At 47.0% G+C, this 24,923-nt stretch overlaps 1 protein-coding gene across 1 annotated transcript in view; it reads left to right on the top strand.

The window, feature by feature from the left end:
- Window positions 1–24,923, top strand: part of COG4 (component of oligomeric golgi complex 4) — a 158,006-nt gene that overhangs the window by 109,412 nt on the left and 23,671 nt on the right. The window contains exons 14-15 of the mRNA XM_033940444.1: window positions 709–825; window positions 8,231–8,323. Of these exons, the coding sequence (XP_033796335.1) occupies window positions 709–825; window positions 8,231–8,323 (210 nt within the window). The remainder of the gene's footprint in view (window positions 1–708; window positions 826–8,230; window positions 8,324–24,923) is intronic.

The following is a 24,923-nucleotide window of genomic DNA, read 5'->3' as shown; positions in this document are numbered from 1 at the left end:
CATGATGTCCTGTTTTAACCCATCTTAAACCTGAAAATTCATCATTCCCTAAGCTGTCTTAATTGAATGTCTAGATGTTCTCTCTTTTGTAAACACATTTCCCACTCGACGGTTCTTTTTAGTCTAATAGGTTCAGAGTAAAACTAAAAGTTAGGCATGGACTGCGTTTGTCTGCGAAGGAAGGGGAGAGAGGACAATAAGAAAGAACCTTTCTCCTATGCCAGGAGATATTGGAGAGTATGCTTAAATACTGAATACAGTACTCATCTGTTTATCAAAAAAGAATCTTGGTTGTTATTGCCTTTGAGTTTGTACTAATATTCAACTCTTTCTGCTCTAGAATGAATATAGACTTGAAGGTAAAAGGAGAGTGAGGTCCAGAAGGTGAGGAGTGGCCTAGTGGTAAAGCTACAGCCTCTGCACTCAGAGGTTGTGGGATCAAATCCCAGTACTGCTCCTTTTGACCCTGGACAAGTCACTTAATCCTCCATTTCCCCAGGTACAAAATAGGTACCTGTATATATGTAAATCGCTTTGAATGTATAATCACAAAAAGGCGATATACAAGTTCCATTCCCTTCCCCTTCCTTCACTTGTTTGATTTTAGTCTGTTGGCTGAAAGGACATTTTAGTTGGTCCAAAACAGTGTGAGTTAAAACACAAGAAAATTGGCCAGTAAGATAAAAAATGCAATTGTTTACTTTTCAGAACGACTGCACTAAACTCTTTAGCCAAGGCTTTGGGGGTGAACAGGCACATGCTAAGATTGACAGCTGCCTCACAGATTTGGCTTCTGTATCCAACAAGTTCAGAGACCTCCTTCAGGTAAGTTTCAGTATTAGCCCATAGAATGATATTCCACAATTCACTATTCATGCAGAAGAAAGGAGATGTGTTAAAAGTCACAGAATTTAATGTGGTCACAACCTCACGCTAGTTGTGTCTAAAGCAGTAGTTCCCAAACTATGGGTCATGAAAACAAGCGTAGTATCATCAGCTCAGGTAGACCAACAGGGTACTGTAATGTGGCCTGAATGGACTTGACTGAAGGCGGGGTCTGCAACATCATTGTCAGTCAAAGCTAGGAATACAGTACAATACAGCTTCTTATATCCCACAATTTTCAATAAGGAATCATTGCAGCTTACAGCAAGAAGGACTACATTCGTGATTCCAAATTAGAAGTGGTCAGATTCAATATAGATAGTTCATGGGTGGAGGAAGTAACAAATGGGAAGTGTTAGATCGTAGATAGTGTACATAACTGCAAGGAGAAAAGGTATGTTTTTAGTCTTTTCCTGAAAAGACAATGTGTGGGAATTTGCTGCAGATGAGATGGTAGATTGTTCCAGATGAATGGTCCAAGGAACTCGAAAGTGGAGTTAAACGGCTTTTTATCCCAGGACAAGCAGGCAGCATATTCTTAACGTATGGGTGACGTCACCGACGGAGCCCCGGTACGGACACTTTTAACTAGAAAGTTCTAGTTGGCCGCACCGCGCATGTGCGGGTGCCTTCCCGCTCGACGGAGGAGAGTGTGGTCCCCAGTTTCTTCGTTTCCGCGGAGCGAAGAAGACGCATGTGCTTTCAACGGCCGTTGAAAAGCTAGTTTCTGCCTTCCCGCTCGCGTAATTTTTCGTTTTTCTTCTAATTTTTCCTTTCGGATTCCCTATTTTTACTTACAAAAAAAAAAAACACTCGTCCAGTTTTCTTTATTTTTTCAGGCCGGCCCCGGCGGGGCCTGTTGCCACCATACAGGCCTCCGGATTTGATTTTGCGGAGGCCGTGTTTCCCTTCATGCCCCCTCAACCGGGCTTTAAGAAGTGCCAGCGGTGTGCACGCCCAATCTCTCTCACCGACCCGCACAATTGGTGCCTGCAGTGCCTGGGTCCAGAGCATCGGGCTGACACTTGCACCCACTGTGCTACGCTTAAAAAGCGCACATTAAAAAACAGGCAGATCCAGCAAAATCTTTTATTCGGTACCGGATCTGCCATGGAACCTGCTGCGACGTTGACGGCACCACAAAAGTCGGCACCCACGACGTCGACACCACCAGTCCCTTCTTCGGGGTCGTTGGGCCCAGGTAAGCCGGCTAAGAAGCCTTCCACTTCCCTTGAGCGCCCTCCTGCCACAGTTGCGACACCGGCCCTCCCGGCACCGCATCGACCCCGCAAACGCTCCGCTCCGATATCGGTGAGTGCCTCATCATCGGCCTCCTCATCGCCGGAGCGTAGAGCGGCACCTATGGTACCGAAGAAGAAAAAAGCGGTACCGATGCCCCCCCCTGGATGACCGCATCGCGGCCATACTCCAAAACCAGTTACAGGAGCAGCTCCAGCAACAACTCCAACAACTGTTGCCGGCGTTGCTGGCACCGCACCTTCCGGTACGAGACCGGTCCGAGCCTCGCACTGTCCCATCGGTGTCGACCCCCTCGGTACCGATTAATACCTCCATGCCGGTGCTCTTGGCTGAAACACCTACAGTGCATACCCGTACTGCTGCCGACCCTTCCCGGCCCCATGAACGACATCGGTCTTCCTCTCCCGGTACCACCTCGGTGCGCTCAGGCAAATCTCTCTCAAAGACCCGCCATGCCGAGCCTTCCACACCGATGTCCAAATGTGCACATCCTGACATTAGAGACCCAGACTTGTGGGAAGACTCCCCGCACGGTACCGAAGAGGACGCTTCGTCAACCGACGAAGAACCCTCCATGACCGATACCGCCTCAAAACCAGAACAATCCTCTTTTTCTAAATTCCTTAGGGAGATGGCAGCAGCTCTTTCCATCCCCTTAGAGTCTGACTCTAAAAAGTCTCAGGCTTTCCTCGATGCCCTAGACTTTGAGCAACCTCCCAAGGAATTTCTAAAGTTGCCCGTCCACGACATCTTACGGGAAACTTTCTACAAAAACTGGGAGACTCCCCTCACTGTTCCCGGGGCCCCTCGCAAATTGGATAGCTTGTACCGGGTTATTCCAATCCCAGGGTTTGACAAACCGCAATTGCCCCACGAATCCCTCCTGGTGGAATCTACTTTGAAAAAATCTCAGGGTTCCAGTGTATATGCCTCCACCCCTCCTGGCAGAGAGGGAAAAACTATGGATAAATTTGGTAAGCGCCTTTTCCAAAATGCCATGCTAGCCAATAGAGCCAACAACTACACCTTCCACTTCTCCTTCTATATGAAGCATCTGGTGCAACAGCTCTCCTCCTTACAGAAATATCTTCCTGAACGTAAGGTCCCTCTCTTCCAGCAACAAATTTCCAGCCTCCTCCAACTCAGGAAATTCATGGTTCGCTCCATCTACAACTCGTTTGAGCTGACCTCCCGCGCATCTGCCATGGCGGTGGCTATGCGCCGTTTGGCATGGCTGAGAGTCTCTGACCTAGACATTAACCACTAGGACCGCCTGGCTAACGCACCTTGTCTGGGTGATGAACTCTTCGGAGAATCCCTGGACTCGACCACCCAGAAGCTCTCAGCACACGAGACCAGGTGGGACACTCTGATCAAACCTAAAAAGAAGACTCCACCTGCTCGCCCCTACAGGCAACAGTCTTCTTACCAACGCAGGTTCTCGGCCAGACCTCTCAACCCGCCTCCACAACAGTCTCGCCGTCCTCGCCACCAGCATCAGCCTCAGGCTCGCCCACAGATTCAACCTGTCAAGCCTCTTCCTTCATCAAAACCGTCTCAACCCTTTTGACTCCTTTCTCCAGAGCATAGCCAGTCTCCCACCTTCATTGCCTCTTCCTCAGCCGATCGGAGGACGCCTTCAACTCTTCCTCAGCCATTGGGAGGTCATCACATCAGACCAATGGGTCCTCAACATCATTCGCCACGGCTACTCTTTCAACTTCCAGACTCTTCCACCAGACCATCCTCCCGTAGAGTCTGCTTCTCACTCCTCCCAAACCCCCCTCCTCCTGAGGGAGGTCCAATCCCTCCTTCTCCTCAATGCCATCGAAGAGGTACCTCTGGATCAAAGGGGTCAGGGATTCTACTCCCGCTACTTCCTGGTTCCCAAAAAAACAGGAGACCTTCGTCCCATCCTCGATCTCAGGGACCTCAACAAGTGTCTGGTCAAAGAGAAGTTCAGAATGCTCTCCCTGGCCACGCTTTACCCTCTTCTCTCTCACCACAACTGGCTATGCTCCCTAGACCTCAAGGAGGCCTACACTCACATCCCAATCCATCCGACTTCACGTCGCTATCTACGATTTCAGATACAGCACCATCACTATCAGTACAAAGTGCTACCCTTTGGCCTCGCCTCATCTCCCAGAGTGTTCACCAAATGCCTTATTGTGGTGGCGGCCTTCCTCAGGTCTCACGACCTTCAAGTGTTCCCCTACTTAGACGATTGGTTAGTGAAAGCACCTACGTCTCCTCTTGTGCTACAAGCCACTCAGCACACCATCTCCTTCCTCCACCTTCTGGGGTTCGAGATCAACTACCCCAAGTCGCATCTGCTTCCCACACAGCGACTTCAGTTTATTGGAGCCGTCCTCGACACCACTCTGATGAGGGCGTTTCTCCCCTCAGACCGCCAACGGACCCTGCTCCACCTCTGCCATCAGGTGCTCCTTCATCGCTCCATTCCAGCTCGGCAAATGATGGTCCTCCTGGGCCACATGGCCTCGACAGTCCATGTGCTTCCTCTGGCGCGACTTCACCTCAGGACACCTCAATGGACGCTGGCCAACCAATGGTCACAGACCATGGATCCTCTTTCTCATCCCATCTCTGTGACATCGTCTCTTCAGCAATCTCTTCACTGGTGGTTGAACTCCTCCAATCTTTCCAGGGGTCTACTCTTTCATCTACCCCCTCATTCCATGATCATAACCACAGATGCCTCCCCTTATGCGTGGGGAGCTCACCTAGGAGATCTTTGCACCCTCAGGAGCATCAACATCACATCAATTTCCTGGAACTCAGAGCCATGTTCTATGCTCTCAAAGCCTTCCAGCACCTTCTTTACCCTCAGGTCCTTCTCCTGTGCACAGACAACCAGGTCGCCATGTACTACATAAACAAGCAGGGCGGCACCGGATCTCCCCTCCTCTGTCAGGAGGCCATCCGCATCTGGACCTGGGCCACGGCCCACAGTCTCTTCCTCAAGGCTGTCTATATCCAGGGCGAACAGAACTCCCTGGCCGACAATCTCAGCCGCATCCTTCAGCCTCACGAGTGGTCTCTGGATCCTCCCACGCTCCGCTCCATCTTTGCTCGCTGGGGCACTCCGCAGGTGGACCTCTTTGCAGCTCCTCACAACCATCAGCTGCCCCAGTTCTGTTCCAGACTCTTCTCTCCTCACCGTCTGGCCCCGGATGCATTCCTGCTCGACTGGACGGATCGGTTCCTCTATGCCTTTCCTCCACTATCTCTGATGTTGCGGACATTATCCAAACTCCGCAGGGACAGAGCCACCATGATTCTCATCGCTCCTCGGTGGCCTCGCCAACACTGGTTCTCCCTCCTGCTCCAGCTCAGCTCCAGGGAGCCCATTCCTCTTCCTGTATTTCCTACTCTACTTACACAGCAGCATCAGTCTCTACTACATCCAAATCTGTCCTCGCTCCACCTGACAGCTTGGTTTCTCTCGGGCTGACCTCTCCAGAGAATCTGTCTCAGCCTGTCCGTCGTATTTTGGATGCCTCCAGGAAACCGGCCACCCTCCAATGTTACCATCAGAAGTGGACCCGGTTCTCCTCTTGGTGTCTACTTCATCATCACGATCCCACCTCATTGGTGGTGGAAACTGTACTGGACTATTTGCTTTCTCTCTCCGACGCTGGCCTCAAGTCTACCTCAATCAGAGTCCACCTCAGTGCCATCACTGCGTTTCATGAGCCTATCCTCGGAAAACCTCTCACGGCTCATCCCCTGGTTTCCCGGTTCATGAGAGGCCTCTTCAATGTCAAACCACCTCTGAAGCCTCCTCCAGTCGTCTGGGACCTGAATGTGGTTCTCTCAGCCCTCATGAAACCTCCATTTGAGCCTCTTGCCACAACTTCACTCAAATTTCTGACATGGAAGGTGCTTTTCCTCATTGCCATCACCTCTGCCAGGAGGGTTAGTGAGCTGCATGCACTGGTTGCTGACCCACCTTTCACGGTTTTTCACCATGACAAGGTGGTTCTGCGTACCCATCCTAAATTTCTTCCCAAGGTGGTCTCGGACTTCCACCTCAACCAGTCCATTGTATTGCCTGTCTTTTTCCCTAAACCCCACTCTCATCCTGGGGAACAAGCGTTATACACGCTGGACTGTAAGCGTGCCCTGGCATACTACCTTGACCGTACCAGAGCTCACCGCACGTCACCTCAGCTCTTTCTGTCCTTCGACCCTAACCATTTAGGTCGTCCTGTCTCTAAACGAACGCTTTCCAACTGGCTTGCTGCCTGCATTGCGTTCTGTTATACTCGGGCCGGTCTCTCACTGGAAGGTGCTGTCACGGCCCATAGGGTCAGAGCTATGGCTGCTTCTGTGGCTTTCCTCCGCTCCACGCCCATCGAGGAGATCTGCAAAGCTGCCACTTGGTCCTCAGTTCACACATTCACTACTCCCTACTGTCTGGATGCCTTCTCCAGACGGGATGGGCACTTCGGCCAATCTGTGTTACAAAATTTATTTTCCTAATGGCCAACCATCCCTCCTCCCTCTCTGTAAGCTTGGAGGTCACCCATACGTTAAGAATATGCTGCCTGCTTGTCCTGGGATAAAGCACAGTTACTTACCGTAACAGGTGTTATCCAGGGACAGCAGGCAGATATTCTTACGACCCACCCACCTCCCCGGGTTGGCTTCTTAGCTGGCTTATCTTAACTGGGGACCACGCTCTCCTCCGTCGAGCGGGAAGGCACCCGCGCATGCGCGGTGCGGCCAACTAGAACTTTCTAGTTAAAAGTGTCCGTACCGGGGCTCCGTCGTTGACGTCACCCATACGTTAAGAATATCTGCCTGCTGTCCCTGGATAACACCTGTTACGGTAAGTAACTGTGCTTTCTGGCATATTCATTGAGAAGATGAGAAAGGTATCTAAATTTCTGTGTAAGTCTTGAATTGAGGAAAGTGTGTGAGACTGGAATACAAGTCACTAGTCCACTGGAGCTTTCTCCGTAGATGGCCTTGTGGACCATACAAGTTAGCTTGAAATGAATTTGTTTTATGACAGGTAACCAGTGTAGTTTTTGCAGTAAATGACTAACCCTCTCAAAGTGTCTGGATCAGAAAATCCAGTCTTGCTGCTGCATTTTGGAGCAATTGCAGTCACTTCTGTCCTTTCTCTGTAATACCATAGTAGAGGGAGTTTCATTAGTCCAGGTAGGGCAGCAAGACAGCTTGTGCTACCGTACTAAAGCTGTCTTGGATAAGAGCTGATCTGATCGATCTCGATTGTCTTAGTCTGAAGAACAACCCTTTTGCCAGGGATGTGATCTGGCTCTTGAAGGATAGAGAGGAAGAAATTGCCATGGAGTGAGTCACAGATATAAGGGAGATAGGGATAGGGTCACATAATGAGATCCTAGGCAAAAATATATTTTTGGGAAGTACTGGAGTAGAACTTTGGATATGTGGACCTTGACCTTCCTTGAAACAGAGAACTAGAGAGAAAAGCACATAATTCAACTTTCAAGTTTTATTATGGCTTGACATACCGCTTGACTTTCCTAAGTGGTTTATATCATACAATTCTAAAAATTATTCTTTACAAAACGGGGGAAAGACATACATGAGAAAATATTAATAAACTAGACATGATACAAAAGAGAAGCGGGTGGGATTTGCATTTCCTAAAAATGAGAGGATGAAGGTAAAATATATAAGGGTGAGTAGAATGATTTAGGTTAAGCACTTGAGCTAGATCTCATATGCTTCTTTAAAGAGAGAGGTTTTGAGGTTAGACCTGAATTTATTAATGTTAGTTTCCTGTCTCAAAGTTATTGGGAGAGAGTTCCACAGTATCTGAGCTACCACAGAAAAAATTGTTTTGCATATTGTGTCGTAAAATATCTGTTGAATAGAAGATATTGGGATGATCGAAACGTTCTCGATGTTTCCTATGGAATCAACAGACTATCAATAAATGAGGGGGAATGGATGGTTAGCACCCAGGAGATGGCTTTGTACAGTCATCTTTTGAACCAACTGCTAGGAGGAATTTTCATATTCTTCTAGACATCTGATATACTGTTTGTCCTTTTCTATACACCAGGAAGGACTAGGAGAACTTAATACCACAGCCGTGAAGCCACAAGTGAAACCCTGGATCAACATCTTCCTCTCCGTCTCTCATAACATTGAGGAGGTAAGCAACACTCACCATGGGAAGGATATGTGTGACTCGGGAAAGAGCATATTCAAATTCCTTGGTAATTTTTTCTAGTTAGTTGAACAGTGTCAACACACACACACACAAACATATAAAAATAGTGAGTTGTCTCAAAATTTTAAGCTCTATTTAAAGCTAATTTTGGCCAGGTTTGCATAGAAAAAAAATCAAGAAAGATTTAAATATGTGAACAGATTGATAGGTGTTATGTGCACAGAGAATTAATCAGGTAAGACTATTGGAGGGAACAGTGATGGAACTAGAAGACAGAATCCGAGTACAGGAGAAGATTCTAGTGGAGTACAACCCAAACGACGAGGTCAAGGATCTAGAAATGTTCATAGAGGAAGCCCATCAGCACCACGTAGAGATCCCAGGGCTGGAAAACTGTACTCAGGAAACCCATGTGAATAGAGAAGACACCCATGCAAACACAGAAGAAAACGAAGACGAGGTAGGAGACAACCGCACACCAGGAGGAAAAATGAGAGCACAGGAAGATGTCCCCCCGCTCAAAGAACAGGAAACAATTTCAAGAGTAGCATTGGAGGAAGATGACTGGCCCTACTCCAAGGACGTGGACCTACGCCCCCCAAGGAACTCCCGAATAAAGAAGATGGGGATCATCGTAGGCGACTCCATCATACGACACGTGGACAGCCACACCGCAGGAGGAAGAGAGGACAGAGTCGTCACCTGTCTGCCTGGAGCAAGAGTAAAGGATGTGACCAACAGGATCTCCAGGATCATAGATGGCGCAAGGGGAGGGGACACCGCTGTGCTTATCCACGTGGGAACAAATGATGTGAGCGGGCGGAAGTATGACAGGGAAGAGATGAAGGGCCAGCTCCGCTCACTCGGAAGACAACTGAAGATCAGGGAGGTGAAGGTGGCCTTCTCTGAAATCCTCCCTGTACCAAGAGCAGATGGAAAGAGACAAGGGGAATTGCAAGTGATCAACGCCTGGATGAGACGATGGTGCGAAGACGAGGGCTTCGACTTCGTGCGAAACTGGACGGCGTTCTGGGGAAAAAGCAAGTACTACAGAAGGGATGGACTACACCTCAACAAGGAAGGAGCAAGAGTTTTGGCAGGCAACATGAAGAAAGCAATAGAGAAGGCTTTAAACTGAAGGACAGGGGAAAGCCGACAGTCGACGACCGGTCGATGGTACGGATAACAGGATGCCCTGACGTAGGAACAAAGGACTACTACTCATACACAAGAGAGGTCAACCTCACAGCCAACAAAGGAGAACAAGCAGGAAAGGACAACCCAGACACAGGAGGGGATGACCACACAACAAACATGGGAGATAACACAGGAGCAGTAAAGGATACCGTAAAGGAAACTGTAAGGACAACCAAGAGTAGAAAGTCCAAAAAGGTAACACGAAGGGAACTTAAATGCATGTATACAAATGCTAGAAGTCTAGGAAACAAAATGGGAGAACTAGAGACGATAGCAAGACATGAGAACATGGATATCATTGGCATAACAGAAACATGGTGGAATGAAGAAAACAAATGGGACACCGTACTGCAGGGATACAAACTATATAGAAGAGATCGAGTAGGGCAGAAGGGTGGAGGTATTGCCCTATATGTTCAGGAAGGAATAAAATCTGTTGAAGTGGCTACAACGGAAACAAAAGAGAAGCTAGAGTCCCTCTGGGTCAAGATTCCTGGCCAAAACAGCGCAGACACGAAAATTGGCCTTTATTATCGTCCCCCAGGACAGGCGGAGGAAACTGACTCAGAAATGATAGAGGAAATCAAACAAGAAAGCAAAACGGGCAATATAATAATATTGGGAGACTTCAATTTCCCGAGGATAGACTGGAAACTAGGAACCTCCAACTGCGGCAAGGAGGCCAAGTTCTTGGAGGTGCTAGGGGATTGCTTCCTGGAACAATTGGTAAAGGAGCCGACAAGAGACAACGCCACCCTGGACTTGGTACTAAATGGCCTCACGGGACCGACAAAAGAAGTAGAAGTTACGGTACCGCTGGGGACGAGCGATCACAATGTGATCAACTTTAAGCTTGACATCGGGAATAGAAAACGTGCCAAAACCTTAACCAAAACCTTTAATTTTAAAAAGGGCAAATACGATCGCATGAGAGCCATGGTGAAACAACGACTCAAGAAAAAGGTGGACAAACTTGAAACGGTAGACCAGGCATGGTCCCTACTGAAAAATACTATCTCAGAAGCACAAAATCTCCACATTCCAAGGATCTCCAAAGAGGGGAGAACAAAAGGTAAGGGAGAACCGGCATGGCTTACCAGACAGGTGAGGGTAGCCATAAAAGAAAAGAAGGACTCTTTCAAAAAATGGAAACACATGAAAACAACCGAAGCATGGAAAATACATAAAGATGATCAAAAGAAATGTCACAAGGCGGTGAGGGATGCCAAAAAGGACTATGAGGAAAAAATAGCGCAAGAAGCCAAAAACTTCAAACCCTTCTTTAGATACGTGAAAGGGAAAAAAACCCGCAAAAGAGGCGGTGGGACCCCTGGACGACCAGGGAAGGAAAGGGTACATCAAGGAAGATAAACAAATTGCTGACAAACTAAATTCCTTCTTTGCGTCCGTCTTTACGGAGGAGGATACCGCTAAAATACCAGAAGCAGTGAAAGTGTTTAGTGGAGTAATAGAAGACAGCCTCACCACAGTTGAAGTGGAGTTGGACCAGATATACTACCAGATCGACAAACTTAAAAGTGACAAATCCCCTGGACCGGATGGAATTCACCCGAGAGTTTTAAAGGAATTGAAGGTTGAAATCGGAGAGCTATTGCAGAAACTTGCCAATCTGACAATCAGAACTGGACAGATACCAGAAGACTGGAAGATAGCGAATGTCACGCCAATTTTCAAAAAAGGATCGAGAGGGGAACCGGGCAACTACAGACCTGTGAGTCTTACGTCTGTCCCTGGAAAGATGGTTGAAGCACTGATCAAGGATAGCATAGTCCGGCACCTAGATACACACGACTTGATGAAACCCAGTCAACATGGGTTCAGGAAAGGGAAATCATGTTTGACGAATTTACTTCAATTTTTCGAGACCGTGAACAAGCAAATTGATAGTGGAATGCCGGTGGACATAATATATTTGGACTTCCAGAAAGCATTCGACAAAGTTCCACATGAAAGGCTTCTCAGGAAACTACAAAGCCATGGAATAGAGGGAGATATACAAAGGTGGATAGGCAAATGGTTGGAAAACAGAAAGCAGAGAGTGGGCATAAATGGAAAGTTCTCAGACTGGGAGAAAGTGACTAGTGGTGTGCCCCAGGGCTCCGTGCTTGGGCCGATCCTATTTAATATTTATATCAATGACCTGGAAGACGGAATATCCAGTGAGATCATTAAGTTTGCAGACGACACAAAGCTATGCCGGGCAATCAGATCGCAGGAGGATAGCGAGGAACTCCAGAGCGACTTGTATCAGTTAGAGAAATGGGCAGATCAATGGCAGATGAAGTTCAACGTGGAGAAATGCAAAGTAATGCATTTAGGTAGTAAGAATAAGGAATACGAGTATAGAATGTCAGGCGCAACTCTGGGTAAGAGCGAACAAGAAAAGGACCTGGGTGTACTGATAGATAGGACCCTGAAGCCGTCGGCACAATGCGCGGCAGCGGCAAAGAAAGCAAACAGAATGTTAGGCATGATAAAGAAAGGAATCACGAGTAGATCGGAGAAAGTCATAATACCGCTTTATAGAGCAATGGTCAGACCACACTTGGAATACTGTGTCCAACATTGGTCTCCCAACCTAAAGAAGGATATAAAACTGTTAGAGAGGGTGCAGAGACGAGCAACGAAGTTAATAAGAGGTATGGAGAACTTGGAATATGAGGAACGACTCAAGAAACTAGGACTGTTCTCCCTTGAGAAGAGAAGGCTGCGAGGGGACATGATCGAGACGTTCAAAATGCTGAAAGGCATCGATAAAATAGAGCAGGAAAATAAATTATTTACATTGTCCAACACGACACGGACAAGAGGACATGGTTTGAAGCTAAGGGGGGACAAGTCCAGGACAAATGTCAGGAAGTTCTGTTTTACGCAGCGAGTGGTAGACGCCTGGAATGCTCTCCCAAAGGAGGTTATCAAGGAATCCACTGTGCTGGGATTCAAAGGCAAATTAGATGCACATCTCCTTATGAGAGGCATAGAGGGATATGGGTGACTAAAACTACATCAGGTGTATACCTGACTGGGCCTCCGCGTGTGCGGATCGCCGGACTTGATGGACCATGGGTCTGATCCGGAGATGGCAGTTCTTATGTTCTTATGTTCTTATTTAAAAATGAATATGCTCACAAGGTTGTTGTACTTCTTTTTCATGTACTGTTCTCTATTCCTATTAAAATATTTATGGATTTAAATACTACTATCACCAGTTTTGTGTAGAACAAGAAAATATCCAGAATTAAACTGGATTCACCTTGGCTTTCAAAGCATGGTGGTAGAATAATACCTCTCAAATTGTAGAGGTTTATTATTGTCAGGCCTCGGCATCTGCCAGTTGCTGGAGCCCTCAGTGTGCTTAGGATGTTCTCAGAATTTATTGGCTTTTTTATTTTGTAATCCTCCTTGAATTCTTTTGGGGATTTGGTGGGCTATAAATCAGATTATATTAGAATACCCCAATGAAAATATATGAGAGATTTGCTTATATACTGCTCCAGTTGCGTGCAGATCTCTCCCATGCACATTTATTAGGAATATCCTGAAAACTCAACTGGAATTATGTCCATGGGAACTGGAAATTGTCTGAGTAGCTAGATTATAATCGTGGAGAGCATAAATAGGGACAGAGCCTTACATTACTTGGCTATTGTGGAAAGATTCCAAAATAGGAACGTGTCTTGCAGTACTGCTAAGTTGGAATCTAACTATCCTGCTAATAAGAACATAAGAGTTCCAATTACTGGGACAAAGTGAAGATTCATCAAGCTCAGTATTCTGTTTCCAACAGTGGCCAACTTAGGTCACAAGTACCTGGCAAGATCCCAAGGAGTAAAATTGATTTTATGCTGCTTATCCTAGGAATAAGCAGTATTGTGTTACGTCCCCAGGTTGTATAGGGAGAGGTGTGGCCAGTAGGAAAAAGGAGGTATTGATGCCTCTGTATAAGACTGGTGAGACCTCATTTAGAATATTGTGTACAATTCTGGAGGCTGAACCTTAAAAAAGATATAAAAAGGTTGCAGTCTGTCCAGAGTAAGGCTACTAAAATGGTGTGTGGTCTTCGTGATAAGGCGTATGGGGACAGACTTAGATATCAATCTGTATACTTTGGAGGATAGGTGGGAGAGGGAAGATATAATTGAGATGTTTAAATATCTACGTAATATAAATATACATGAGTCGAGTCTCTTTCATTTGAAAGGAAACTGCAATGCGAAAGCATAGGATGAAGTTAAGAGGTGATAGGCTCCGGCGTAATCTGAGGAAATACCTTTTTACGGAAAGGGTGGTAGTTGCATGGAACAGTCTCCTGGAAGAGGTGGTGGAAGCAGAGACTGTGTCTGAATTCTTTCAGAGAGAGAAAGAGATAATGGTTACTGAAGATGGGTAGACTAGATTGGCCATTTGGCCTTTATCTGCCATCATGTTTCTATGTTTCCCTTCCGGATTGCATACACTAGGTGTTTAATCCCAACCTGCAGTCCATGTTTTGCAGAAATCTATATCTTTTCTGAACAAATGTTGCACTCCCCCTAGTGGTAGACTCAGTTTTCAATTTCTGCAAGCAGTCCGAGCAGAAGTCTTTTGCTTTTGTTCTGCTTCTGTTTCTTTTTTTTTTTGCTTAAAGTTCACTTACATTTCATTTCTTGGTAGCTTCAGTGCCTTGAGACCCCTCCCCAGCGGTCTGCTGTCGGAGAAAAGGACACAGTCCTGCGGTGCTGGACTGCAGCTTCACAAAGAAACTCTGGTGGATCTGTGAAGCCATCCTGCTGTGTGCTACCTTCTGGAAGTACCTGGGATCCCTCCCGTGGAGTTTGCTGGTCTGTGACCCCATAGTTGCAAGTTTCTAGTGCAGGCTGAGTGCATTTGGACAGAAATCCACCCAGGTTTCAAGGCATAGGCTGCCTTTCCCGCCCCCAACCCTGTGGCAGAGGATCCGTGGGGGCAGAGGGTGTAGTTGGAGTCTGGATGGCTGACAGTCCGAAGATCTTCAATTCTAGTGAATTTGGAGCTGTTTCTGAGGCAGAAAGTTGTTTTTCTTTAGCATCTCTCCATACCGGTATAGTTCACTGATGGTAATAGCTCACCATGACCAGCAGGTGGCGAATAGCTATGCTTCCGTCTAGTCCAGGGGTAGGCAATTCCGGTCCTCAAGAGCCGGAGCCAGGTCAGGTTTTCAGGATATCCACAATGAATATGTATGAGATGGATTTGCATGCACTGCATCCTTGAGATGCATATTTATTGTGGATATCCTGAAAACCTGACCTGGCTCCGGCTCTCAAGGACTGGAATTGCCTACCCCTGGTCTAGTCTAACCAGTCTGTTCTCAGTCTCAGCAGGTGTGATAAGCTGTGCCAGTCTTACCTGAAAATGGTTAGGGAAGGCCTGTTGGAAGTTGTTTAGTGCCCTTCTTGTGCCTATTTGGTGCCGGATTGAGCTTGTAGGGACCCTTTCAGGGGTCCATCCAACCTCAGGGGTGTCACACTCAATGGGTCATGAGTTGAGTCCCTTCCCCCATTTCCTCCACCTCCCCAAAATTTTTCTAGAGGTGCTTCCGCTGTAAGTCTTGCCACCGATACCGGCAAGGCTTAGAGCGCCAGTGGAGTCTGTTGTGACAGAAAAAAAAAATCCTGAAGCAATGCCAGTCTGAAGGAAGCCTTTAGTTCATTGTTTTTGCTTTTTATTGCTAACAGGCACTTTTTCCCGTAGCTAGGTTACGTATTACACAATGAGCACTTTTAAAGGGAAAAATTCTCATTGTGCTCCAGAAACGAGGTCAATGAGGCCAGCCTGTGCTTGCGGTGTACTGGCCGCTGCGAAGGGGAATCCTCGTTGGCTTCAGGTTCTGGCATCCAGGGATCTTTCTCTACCCACACAGTGATTCCCCCAGCCAGGGTCAGGGAAATAAGGTTTGCCTTACCACCGATGTTGCTGATGACTCCCTTACCACTGCTGCTGGCTTGCCTGCTTTAGCAGCTGGGATGGTTCAGGCTTCCCAGCTGCTACAGGCCTCGGGGGCATGTTTTTCAGCGGGTTTTGCTCCGATTTTGGCGGGAAGCGCCTCCATTTTGTCTGCAGCTTCAGGTGACCTTCCCCCTGTATTTAAGAGACAGGGGCAGATATCTGCTGGGTCCTCTGCTTTGGCAGTGAATCCCATTGGGCTGCCAGGGATTTTTTTTCCCCTGATTTTGTTTTCGCCTTGTGTAAGGCTTATCTTCAGGCAGCTGGGGGTCCTGCTTCTGCCCCGGGAGTCCTCTCTCATTCAAGCGGCCGAGTTTCTCTTGGGATGATGATTTTTTCTATGGGAAGTAGTTTTCTCTTGATGAGGACCTGGACCCTTTGGGAGACCTCCAAAATCCTCTCATGGGAATGAATGCCACTGGCAATTGGTTTTCAGTTCCGTCAGTTGGCAAGATTGCTTCGGTGATGCGTATCTTTCAGCGGGAAGAGCTCCAGGAACTTATTCTTCAGGTCTCCTCAGTGTTGCGTTTCGAGAAAGACACAAAGGAGCCCCCGCTTGTGGTGGACCCTCTGCTTCAGGAGATCCACCAGCCTCCCGCTTTTTTCCTATGCATCAGGATATTCGGGATATTATGCTTGCGCAGTGGAAAGCGCTGGAGGCGCTCTTTCATTTTGTGTGCTCTATGGATCGCCTGTATTCCATCCCAGAGGGGGATAAGGATACCTTGAAGTTGCTGGTGGTGGACGCGGTGGTCTTGGCCATCACAAAGTGCCATACAGTGCCCAATGAGGGCGGCTCAGCCTTGAGAGACTCTTGAGGAGCGTAGGTTAGAGTCCCTTCTTAAGCAGAATTTTAATGTCACTACCCTTGCGGTCCAGGCGGCGATATGTGGTGGTCTGGTAGCTCGGGCTTGTTTTCGGTGGGCCAAGTGTGTCCTTGACCGTGAGTCTGATGATTGGTCCTTAGTGGAAGAGGAAATAGCCAAAATTGAGATTGGTGCTTCTTATCTTTCTGATGCCATGTATGACCTGTTGCGGGCGTCAGCCAAGTCCATGGCTTTCGGGATGGCCACTCATCGTATCTTGTGGCTCCGGGCTTGGTCAGCGGATGCAGCATCTAAGGCTAAGCTGATGAAATTTCCCTTTTGGGGTCTTTTTTGTTTGTTGAGAATTTTGACAAGTTGGTTCAGACCTTAACAGACTCTAAGTTGCCCCATCTTCCTGAAGACTGTGCCCGCCCGCCTGCATGGGGTGGCATTGCTAGGGGTGTATGCCTTATTTCCACAGATATGGCCCTGGTCAAGGGGCTGCTTCTTTTCCTGCCTCTGGGTCTTCTTGGGGCTGTTTCATTCAGTGCATGCAGTCATTTCAGGGGGCCCTTTGGGGGGGCATGATTCCTCCACTGGTGCCCCCACCGCCCATCCTTCCCAATGACTCCTTGCCAGCACCTCTCTTGGTTCCGGTGGGTGCTCTGTTGCGAGACTTTCACCAGGGGTGGGGCGAGTTCACAACGGATCAGTGGCTCCTGGAGGTGATTCAGGATAGTTTTGCTCTGGAGTTTTCCCATTCTTTGCCAGATCACTTTCTCACTTATCCTCAGGCGGCATTACCATACCATACCATATTATTCTTCGAAAGAACACAATTCCAGCTCATAGTACAATTCTTAATCCTAGGCCTACTAGACTATTGCAGCATCCTCTACCTCCCCTGCCCTGCAACAATGATTAAACAATTACAAACAATTCAAAATACAGCTCTGAGACTCGTCTACTCATTGAGGAAACACGACCACATTACCTCAACTCACACTGGCTTCCAATCCAGGAAAGAATACTATTTAAATTCTACTGTATACTATTTAAAACTATAAACGGAGATAGTCCAACCTACCTGAACAACCGCCTCATACAAACTACCTCAACCAGACATAGAAAAAACACACACCCCATTCACACACCCCTCAATCAAAGAAGTTAAATGGGAAAAACTATACGATAGCCTCCTAGCCATTCAAGCAGCAAAAATAGATAACCAAATCTCCAATCTACTGATAACAACCCCAGACTACAAGATGTTCAGAAAGGAAATAAAAACTATACTCTTCAAGAAATCCCTGAAAAAGGCTTAATACTACGAGTACCTTCCTTCTTCCCATCTTCTCCCTAAATCACCGATACTACCTGATCTACTCTTTACCTTCACAAGAAATGACTTGTGATCTTATTTTGTAACCCTCCTTCTATAACTCTTTTGTAATCCGCTTTGAACTGCAAGGTAATGGCAGAATAGAAATCTCTAATATAATGTAATGTAATTGTTTCTTATACTCCGCAAATGTCAACTGGGAATCATTGTGGCTTACATAAGATTAATAAGGTTAGCAACATAGACATTATAGAAGAAGCAGGCCTTTCGCCAGACACTTTAAAGATTGCTAAATCTCAAAGTGGTAGTGCCTATGCCTCCACAGGAGGGTGACACCGGCTGGTATTCGATTTACTTCATGGTGCCCAAGAAAGAGGGGACTTTTTGGCCCATCTTGGATCTTAAGGGAGTAAACAGGGCTCTGCGAGTTCCATCTTTTCGCATGGAGACCCTGAGATCTGTCATTCTGGCAGTTCAGCCGGGGGAATTTTTGACCTCTCTCGATCTGATGGAGGCCTACTTGTATGTTCCGATTCGCACCTCCCATCAGCGGTTCCTTCGCTTTGCAATCTTGGGACAGCACTATCAGTTTTATGTGCTTCCTTTTGGTCTTGCCACGGTTCCACTGATGTTCACCAAGACTATGGTGGTCATGGCAGCAGCCTTGCATAAGGAGGGCATTCTGGTTCAACCCAATCTGGAAGACTGGTTTGGACGACTGGTTATTCGAGCAAAGTCTTTTCAGGAGAGTTCCTGAGTTACGGCTTGTTTTGTGGAACTCCTGAAGTCGCTGGGATGGGTAGTCAACCTGTCCAAGAGCCGGTTGGCTCCATCTCAGCACCTGGATTTCCTTGAGGTTCTTTTCAACACCTGCTTAAGGAATGTCTTCCTGTCAGAGGCCAGAGTGGTCAAGTTACAGTCACAGATTCATCTTCTGATGGCTTCCAGGTGTCCTCGGGCGCAGGTTTTTCTCCAGGTCTTGGGATCAATGGCTGTTTCCCTGGATGTAGTTCGGTGGACCTGGGCCTGCTTCACCATGCTCTGCTTCAGCAGTGGTCTTCCCAGGTACACGATTTGGACTCTCCCATTCCTCACAGACTACATATGGTGTCCCTCAAGGGTCTATTCTTTCCCCTTTATCCTATATAATAAAAGGCTAACTCGCGCATGCGCAGTCCTATTTGCGTGTTCCGTGCGCTGTAGGTCTGTGGCCGAAGGAGTGCGCATGCGCGCGAATACGTCACCACCCGATCGCCTCCACAAGCCGGACCGCAGCCAGACGACGTTCTCCGTTTCTCCTGTCGCCGCCGCCGATCTCCGTTTCGCCTTTGCCGCCCACCCCCTTCTCTTCCCGCGGGCCCGAATGGCGATTTCATCAGCGTGTACATCAGTCTCCACACGCTGCTTCGGGCCCTTCTACTGCTCTGATTTGCTCTGCCGCGTCTCTGATGATGTCATCAGGGACGTGCCAGAGTAAATCAGGGCAGAAGGGCCCGAAGCAGCGTGTGGAGACTGATAAAAGCGCTGCTGGAATCACCACCTTTGTAGTCCGGCCCGCGGGAAGGGGAAGGGGAAGGGACAGGGGCGGGTAGAGGAAACGCTAATGCTGCTGCACAGGGAACTGGGGGGGGGAGGGAAATGGAGGGGAAGGGAATGCTGCTTTGGACGGACAGACAGACAGAGAGAGGAAGGGAAACACAAAGAAAATAAGAAATACACAGGGGCAGGTGCTCAGGGAACTGGTGTGGGGGGAGGGAAATGGAGGGGGATGGAATGCTGCTTTGGACAGACAGACAGAGGGAGGAAGGGAGACAGAAAGGAAAGAAGAAAGACACAGGGTCAGGGAGATACACAGAAAGACAGACAGGCAAAGGGGGCCAGGGACAGAGACAGACAGAAAGGACAGCGGGAGCCGCGTCAGGAGGGGTGCGGGATGCGGCAGTGGGAACTTTTCCAATGGGTGCAACTGGGCAGCTGTCGGGAACCTCTGATCAGGGGCAGAGCAAGGTAAGAGTATCATAGGGATAAGAAGGAGGAGGGAGGATAAAAAAGGAAGGGATGCCTACTGCTGGACAGGGGGAGAAGGAAAGAGATGCTGATGGACAGGGGAGGTGAAGAAAAAAGAACGGAGGACTAATGTTGGACAGGGGGAGAAGGAAAGAGGTGCTGCTGGATAGGGGGGAGGTAAAACAAAGGAAGGGGAGCAGTGAAGGGGTGGTGGTGGACACAGTGGAGGTAAAAGGAAGGGAAAATGGACAGGGGGAGCAGGCAAGGGGTGGTGATGGACAGCCAAGGAAAAAGAAAGGCAGAAAGAAAGAAAGCGGCTAAGGAGAGAGAGAGAAAAAAAGACAGACACACACACATATGTTCTAGCACCCGTTAATGTAACGGGCTTAAAGACTAGTTATTCAATATTTTTCTTGCCCCTCTACTGACTTTATGCCAATCTATGGGTTTCCAAGTCTTTGCCTACGCTAACGATATCCAGCTTTTACATCCATTACACGCTAATAAAACTTCTGATATCATAGCGATGAGTGAGAAACTCAATCAAGTCTACCATTGGCTGGATTCAAACAGATTAGCACTTAATATAAAAAAAACTAATGTGATGTTTTTCCCCTGGAAAGACAGTTCTTCCCTTGTCGCTCCCATTTCTATAAAAAATGTCCCCCTACAAATAGTAATATTACAATTTTAGGGGTGATCTTTGATCACAAATTGAATTTTCATGATCACATTAGTAACGTTATTAAAACAACTTTTTATAGACTAAGACAAATTCGATCAATTTCAAAATTTCTATGTTCTAAATCACTTAATATTCTTATTCACTCTTTGGTGATCTCCAAAATTGATTATTGTAATGCTCTTTTTAAAGGAATTTCTTTAAATGAAATAAAACCTTTACAAATCATTCAAAATGCTTCCATTAAACTTATAACTAAAACTAGGAAGTTTGATCATGTAACACCCCTTTTAAAAGATGCGCACTGGCTTCCAGTTACCCACTGGATAACATACAAACTATGCATACTCACTTTCAAATCTCTCCTTAATAAAACACCAGCATTTATTTATAAATTATTAATTCCATATTCTCCAAATAGAACTCTGAGAATCAACGAACAAAACTTACTAACTATTCCATCACTTAAGGTTATTAATACAAGATGGCAATTCATTTTTTCTGTTACCGCACCTCAGACATGGAACACCCTTCCAATTTATTTAAGGGAAGAGCAGAATCTTGAGAAATTCAAAAGTAATTTAAAAACATTTCTCTTTAAAGATGCTTTTGGTAATTAACTAAACACTCCGTAGGCCAGATTATTTTTACTGTATTATATTATATTTTCTTTCTGTTGCCCATTTTGTATTTTTCCCTTTTTGTTCTACTTTTCTATATTGATTTTGTATTTCATCTCCCCCCTTTCCTTGTGTATATAAGTTTGTTAAGTTAAAAGTTTTAATCCCGAATGTCATTATGTTTTGTTTTCTAATGTATTGTCTCCCATTAATTGTAATTTTAATTTGTTCATCGCTTAGAAATATGATTAAGCGATTAATCAAAACAATTATTAAACTTGAAACTTGAAACTCTTCTGGGGTTAGTTCGTTTCAGTCTCCGTGGTTGGCTACAGCCTTCCAGTCTGGTGCAGGGAGTGAGTCTGGATTAGCCCCCAGTGGACAATGCTGCTCACAGACACCAGTTTCCTTGATTGGGGAGCTCAGTGTCTTGGTCACTTGGCTCAGGGCAGCTGGTCTCCAGAGGGCATCTGGTGGTGCAGGAGGCTGCTCTGCTCATGGTGTGGACAGACGCTCATCTTCACGACATCTCGGCTTCCCACATAGCAGGAGTGGAGAATGTCCAGGCAGACTTCCTCAGTTGTCACATGCTAGATCCAGGAGAGTGGTGTCTCAGTCCCGCAGCCTTCAAATTGATTGTGCCGTCTTGGGGGCTGCCAGTCATGGACCTGATGGCCATGAATGTCAGTGCCAAAGCACCACGGCTCTTCAGTCAGCGCAAGGATGTTTAGGCCGAGGGGCTGGATGCTCTGGTACAGCCTTGGCTGACGGTGGGCCTTCTGTACATTTTTCCTCTGTAGCCAATAGTGGGCAGAATCCTTCTTCGCATTACTCAGCACCACATCCGTATGATCCTGGTGGCTACGGATTGGCCCAGGTGCCTGTGGTATGCGGATCTGGTTGATTTTCTTATGGCAGATCCTCTTCCACTGCTCTCTCGCCTGACTCAGGGCCCCATTCCAATGTTCAATCCGGGTCTCTTTTGTCTTACGACTTGGCACTTGAGAGGGAAAGCCTAGGTAAGAAAGGTTATTCAGATAAAGTGATCTCCACTCTCTTAGGGTTCCAGAGGCTTTCCACTTCTTGGGCTTATGTGCGGATTTGGTGTATTTTTGAAGAGTGGTGTGCTGCGTGTCGAGTGTTTTCCTTTCGTGCCTGGTCAGGTCTTTTCTTCAGGTTCAGCTTGCAGCTTTGCATTTCGTGGTTTGCTGCAGGGTAAGCGTTTAACTTCTTTTCCGGATGTTCGCTTTTTGAGGCCGGCTAAATTGCTTCAGCCTCCAGTGCGGCCTTTGGTTCCGGCCTGGAATCTCAATCTGGTCCTGTCCATGTTAGTGCGCCCTCCCTTTGAGCTCCTGGGTTCCTGCTCGTTAAAGGACCTTACTCTCAAGGCAGTTTTCCTGGTGGCCATTTCTTCTGCGAGATATTTCTGAGCTGCTGGCTTTCTCTTGTAGGCCTCACTTCCTTGAGTTTTCTAGGGAGCGGGTGGTGCTACGGCCTGTTCTGGGAGGTGAGAAGCTGATATTCACGGATGGGAAGAGGGACCTTGGGGTGATAGTGTCCGAAGATCTTAAGGCAAAGAAACAGTGTGACAAAGCGGTGGCTGTTGCCAGAAGGATGCTGGGCTGCATAAAGAGAGTCATAACCAGTAGAAGAAAGAAGGTGTTGATGCCCTGTACAGGACGTTGGTGAGGCCCCCACTTGGAATATTGTGTTTTGGAGACCGTATCTGCCGAAGAACATAAGAAGACTTGAAGCGCTCCAGAGGAGGGCAATGAAAATGGTAGAAGGTTTGCGCCAAAAGACGTATGAGGAGAGACTGGAAGCCCTGAATATTTACACCCTAGAGGAAAGGAGGGACAGGAAAGATATGGCTCAGACATTCAAATACTTAAAAGGTATTAACGTAGAACAAAATCCCTTCCAGAGAAAGGAAAATGGTAAAACTAGAGGAAATAATTTGAGGTTGAGGGGTGGTAGACTCAAGAGCAATGTAAGGAAATTCTTCTGTACGGAGAGGGTGGTGGATGCCTGGAATGCTTTCTCGAGGCAGGTGGTGGAGAGGAAAATGGTGACAGAGTTCAAAAAAGCATGGGATGAACACAGAGGATCTCGAATCGCAAAAAATTAAGGCCAACACTGGGCAGACTTGTACGATCTATGTCCGTATATAGCCGCTTTGTTGAAGATGGCTGGGAGGTTTGGTTGGGCTAGAGTGAGCTTGATGGAGACTTCAGTAGATGGAACCTAAGTATAGTACCGGGCAGAGCTTTAGGTTCTGGTCCAGCAATAGCTAAGAAGAAGGAAGATTTAAATTAAGTCAGTAATTTAAAGAGTGGGTAGGGTTGGGCAAGCTGGATGGACCATTTGGGTCTTTACCTGCCGTCATCTACTATGATACTATGTTCTGCCGAAGGTGGTCTCGCCTTTTCATGTCAACCAGTCCGTGGTCCTTTTGGTCTTGGGTAGCCAGAAAGGCTCTTCGGAACAGAGGCAGTTGTGCAAGGTGGATATCTGTTGGGTCCTTTGCTCTTAGGTTCAGCGGACCCAGCTTCTTGGGCTGAGTCTCCTCTGGTGCTTCCAGTGGATATCTGTAAGGCCACAGTTTTTTCTTCTCTGCATTCATTTGTGCGACACTACTGTGGATATCCAGGCGCGTTGGGACGCGGTGTTTAGTTAGCGTGTTCTGGTGGTGGCCCTCCTGGAGTCCCACCCATGATGGGTACTGCTTTGGTACGTCCCATCGGTGAACTGTACTCGTCTGGAGAGATGCTAAAGGAGAAATTAAGTTTCTTTCTTTTAGACTTTCCAGATCGTTACAGTCCCCACCCTGTATGTCTGTTCTTACAAGATTCGTGTAAAGAGTATGTTTTTTCTGCAGGTTCTAGTGTTTCTATAGGCTTAGGGAGATCAAAAGAACAGTGGCTTTGGCTCAGCTGGCGAGCTGTGGGGACGTTTTGCTAAAAGGGCTTCTTCTATGCAATTTCCAACTGTATTGCTCTATGTTAGTTGTTACTCCTGTTAGGAGTGTTGTTACTGTTATAATTAGCACTTATTAGTTCTGCTTGGCTATTCGGCAGACTGGTTAGACTAGAGGGAAGCATAGCTATTAGTATTACAGCCAAAGTTTTGTCTTGGTCTCCACCTGCTGGTTATGGTGAGCTATTACCCATCAGAGAACTGTACTAGTCTGGAGAATCTAAAAGAAAGAAAATTAGCAGGTAAGAACCTAATTTTTCTTTTGCGTCCAGAGATTCACGGTGAATTTTGAGCATATGGGCCTGGGACCAAAATGTCAGTCTACCCACATATTACAGTTAAATCCATTTAGCTTTCTAATCTTTCTAGGAATATGAATTGGACTACCTTACAAGTTTATAGTGGCTGATGAGACCCTGACTCCCAGTTCAGGCCTCTTTGGAACTGGAATGGCTTTCCTCATACCGATTACAAGCTGCCCTTAGTAAAACAGCAAGTCACGTATAGCTGACATCTTGACTAACATTATGAACAGAGAAGTAGTTAAAAGAATGCAAAAATCCAATATAATACTTTGGTTTTCTATTCAGAGAGCTGCCTAGAAGGAGGGGAAAGGGGTCAGTAAGCTCTCCAAGTCTGGCACCAGGAAAGAAAAAGGGCAAAGCCTGACAACAAGGCCAGGACACAGAAGAAAGCTAAATGAACAGTCCGGGCTTCCTGCGCTCTCCCATGCTGAACACCTTATATGTTTTTCTGCTCTCTCTTTTTCCTCTTGTAAAATCTTTCTGATTGGCTGCATCTTCAGGCCTACCATCCCCAGGCCAACGGGATGGTGGAAAGGTTCAATCAGTCCCTAAAGCAAATGCTGAAGAAAGTTGGGGCTCAGGAGAAGAAGGATTGGGACCTTTTCATACCCCTAGTGTTATTTGCGGCACGGCATTGATGCTGACAGGACTCTTCCAGTAGG

This window comes from Geotrypetes seraphini, chromosome 4 (assembly GCF_902459505.1).
Source record: "Geotrypetes seraphini chromosome 4, aGeoSer1.1, whole genome shotgun sequence".
NCBI lineage: Eukaryota > Metazoa > Chordata > Amphibia > Gymnophiona > Dermophiidae > Geotrypetes > Geotrypetes seraphini.
Note: the sequence above shows the minus strand (reverse complement) of the source record. Positions and strands in the feature narration are given on the sequence as shown.